The 1,776-nt window shown below is 52.0% G+C and overlaps 1 protein-coding gene across 1 annotated transcript; it reads right to left on the bottom strand.

Annotated features, from left to right (window-relative positions):
* Positions 1-363: 363 nt before the first annotated feature.
* On the bottom strand, positions 364-1,683 carry DQ04_13451000 (hypothetical protein; the record flags this gene model as incomplete). Its single annotated transcript, XM_009316959.1, has 1 exon — positions 364-1,683. One exon carries the CDS (start codon positions 1,681-1,683, stop codon positions 364-366), a length of 1,320 nt encoding a protein of 439 aa, XP_009315234.1.
* Positions 1,684-1,776: the final 93 nt, after the last annotated feature.

The following is a 1,776-nucleotide window of genomic DNA, read 5'->3' as shown; positions in this document are numbered from 1 at the left end:
CAGCACACATGCGCCCAACACAAATCTTCCCCACAAAGCAAGTCTCTTAATAAAGAATCTCCACCCAATCAAAGTGCGTGCAGACATCCTGCTACTGCAGTGTGGATATACTCGCACACACACACACAGAATAAAAGGGTTATCGTACTCCTCGAGCACATGCAGGCAGAAATGAAAAGCAATTAGGATTAACGCACCCTCCACCCCACACACCACACACCACACACACACACAAAGCAAAGTACCAACCACACAAAGGGGCAGCAGTTGAGCCCCAAGCAATCATTACGAAGAGAAGGGGGATAAGTACACACACACTCACACACACAGAGAGCGAGGAGGCATGTTACTTGGCCACGATGCTCATGACACAGCCGTTACTGCAAACAACGCCACCAGAAGCAGCGGTGCATGCACCCACACAGGACTGACGCTGCTGTCCGCATTCTTCGTGTCGTTCACTTTCTCGACAGCAGCAGTGGTGGCAGGGTTGCTGTCAGTGGCATCGCTGATACCAGCAGTCGTGGAAGAAGATCCTGATTGTCCATGCGTTGCCGCTGCCTCAGTGCCGTTTTCACCACGAGTCGTCGTAGGATCAGCTAAGGAGGAATCAACTTCAGTACCGGCACCATCAGTGGCCTGTGATTCACTCTTGTGGATGTTGCTGGTTTGTTCGGCACCCGTTCCTCCTCCGTTTGGTGTGTCCCTGTTTCCGAGTGAGTCGCTTGTGTGGTGAGGGTTTGCGTCAGCACTGCCATTACTCATCTTCTCGCCTTGATTCTCTTTTTCGCCATTCAGGCCATCAGAAATAATTTGGGATTCCTGTTTTCCTGGGGATGTCTTTTCCTTCGACAGCTGCACAGTTTTCAACGCTTCGGGCGTTTCCTCAGCCTTGACGAGACTCTCATCTGCCTTTTCGCTTATTCTATCGTCGCCTCGACCCGGACCACCCTCAGAGACTGACTGAAGCGTTGACTGCGTCCTCTCTGCTTTTTGCGGCGTACCACTCAAATTATGATTCAAAGCACCGTCTTGCAACACAGTAGAACTAGGATCGCCTTCTCCTTCAGCATCCCCAGGCTGTTTAGGAACCTCACCTTGGCAAGAAGTGGCAGCAGGCATACACACCCCTCCCGCAGGTTGGCGCCCAGCCACAGCAGGACAGTGGATCTCTTTCGTACCACACTCCACGGCAACTTGAGGACCTGGACCATCACCTTTCAATAAATTAACCTCCAACTTATTTTGTTGTGCCATTTCTTCCTGGGTTTTCGGTTGTGGGCATATAGATTGGCCTTCCGGACACGATTGTTCACCAGGAACACCACCACTGTGTGAACCACCTTGACTCTCAAAAGAACCTGATTCACTGCTAGAACTTGCACCAACAGGTTTGTATCCCACCGAACAAGACTCGCCTTTTTTCACACACTTCTTATGCTCAGTATCTGTAACACCCATAACAACAGATTCATCACGCACACACCGAATACTTCCAGTTGCACACTCCTCACTCTCAGCACTATCAGCGGTGAGAACAGCATGCGGAGGAGATTCAGATGACGCAGCGTGTACAGCATAATGCCGCATCTTCAGCTGTCTCCCGTTGTCAGCATCGGCACAGCCGCAGCCCACGCACACGCAGAGGGCACACGCAAGCAGCACGTAGCGCATCATCATCATCGCTCTGAGAGCAGTGGTGGTAGTGGCAGTTGTTGCCTTGAGCTGTGCAGGAGAGGAGGGAGGCAGACAGACACAGGGAGTGCGCAGCAGCAG

This window comes from Trypanosoma grayi (assembly GCF_000691245.1).
Source record: "Trypanosoma grayi strain ANR4 Tgr_1345_V1, whole genome shotgun sequence".
Classification (NCBI taxonomy): domain Eukaryota; phylum Euglenozoa; class Kinetoplastea; order Trypanosomatida; family Trypanosomatidae; genus Trypanosoma; species Trypanosoma grayi.
The sequence above is the reverse complement of the archived record's forward strand: the minus strand, read 5'-3'. Positions and strand labels throughout refer to the sequence as shown.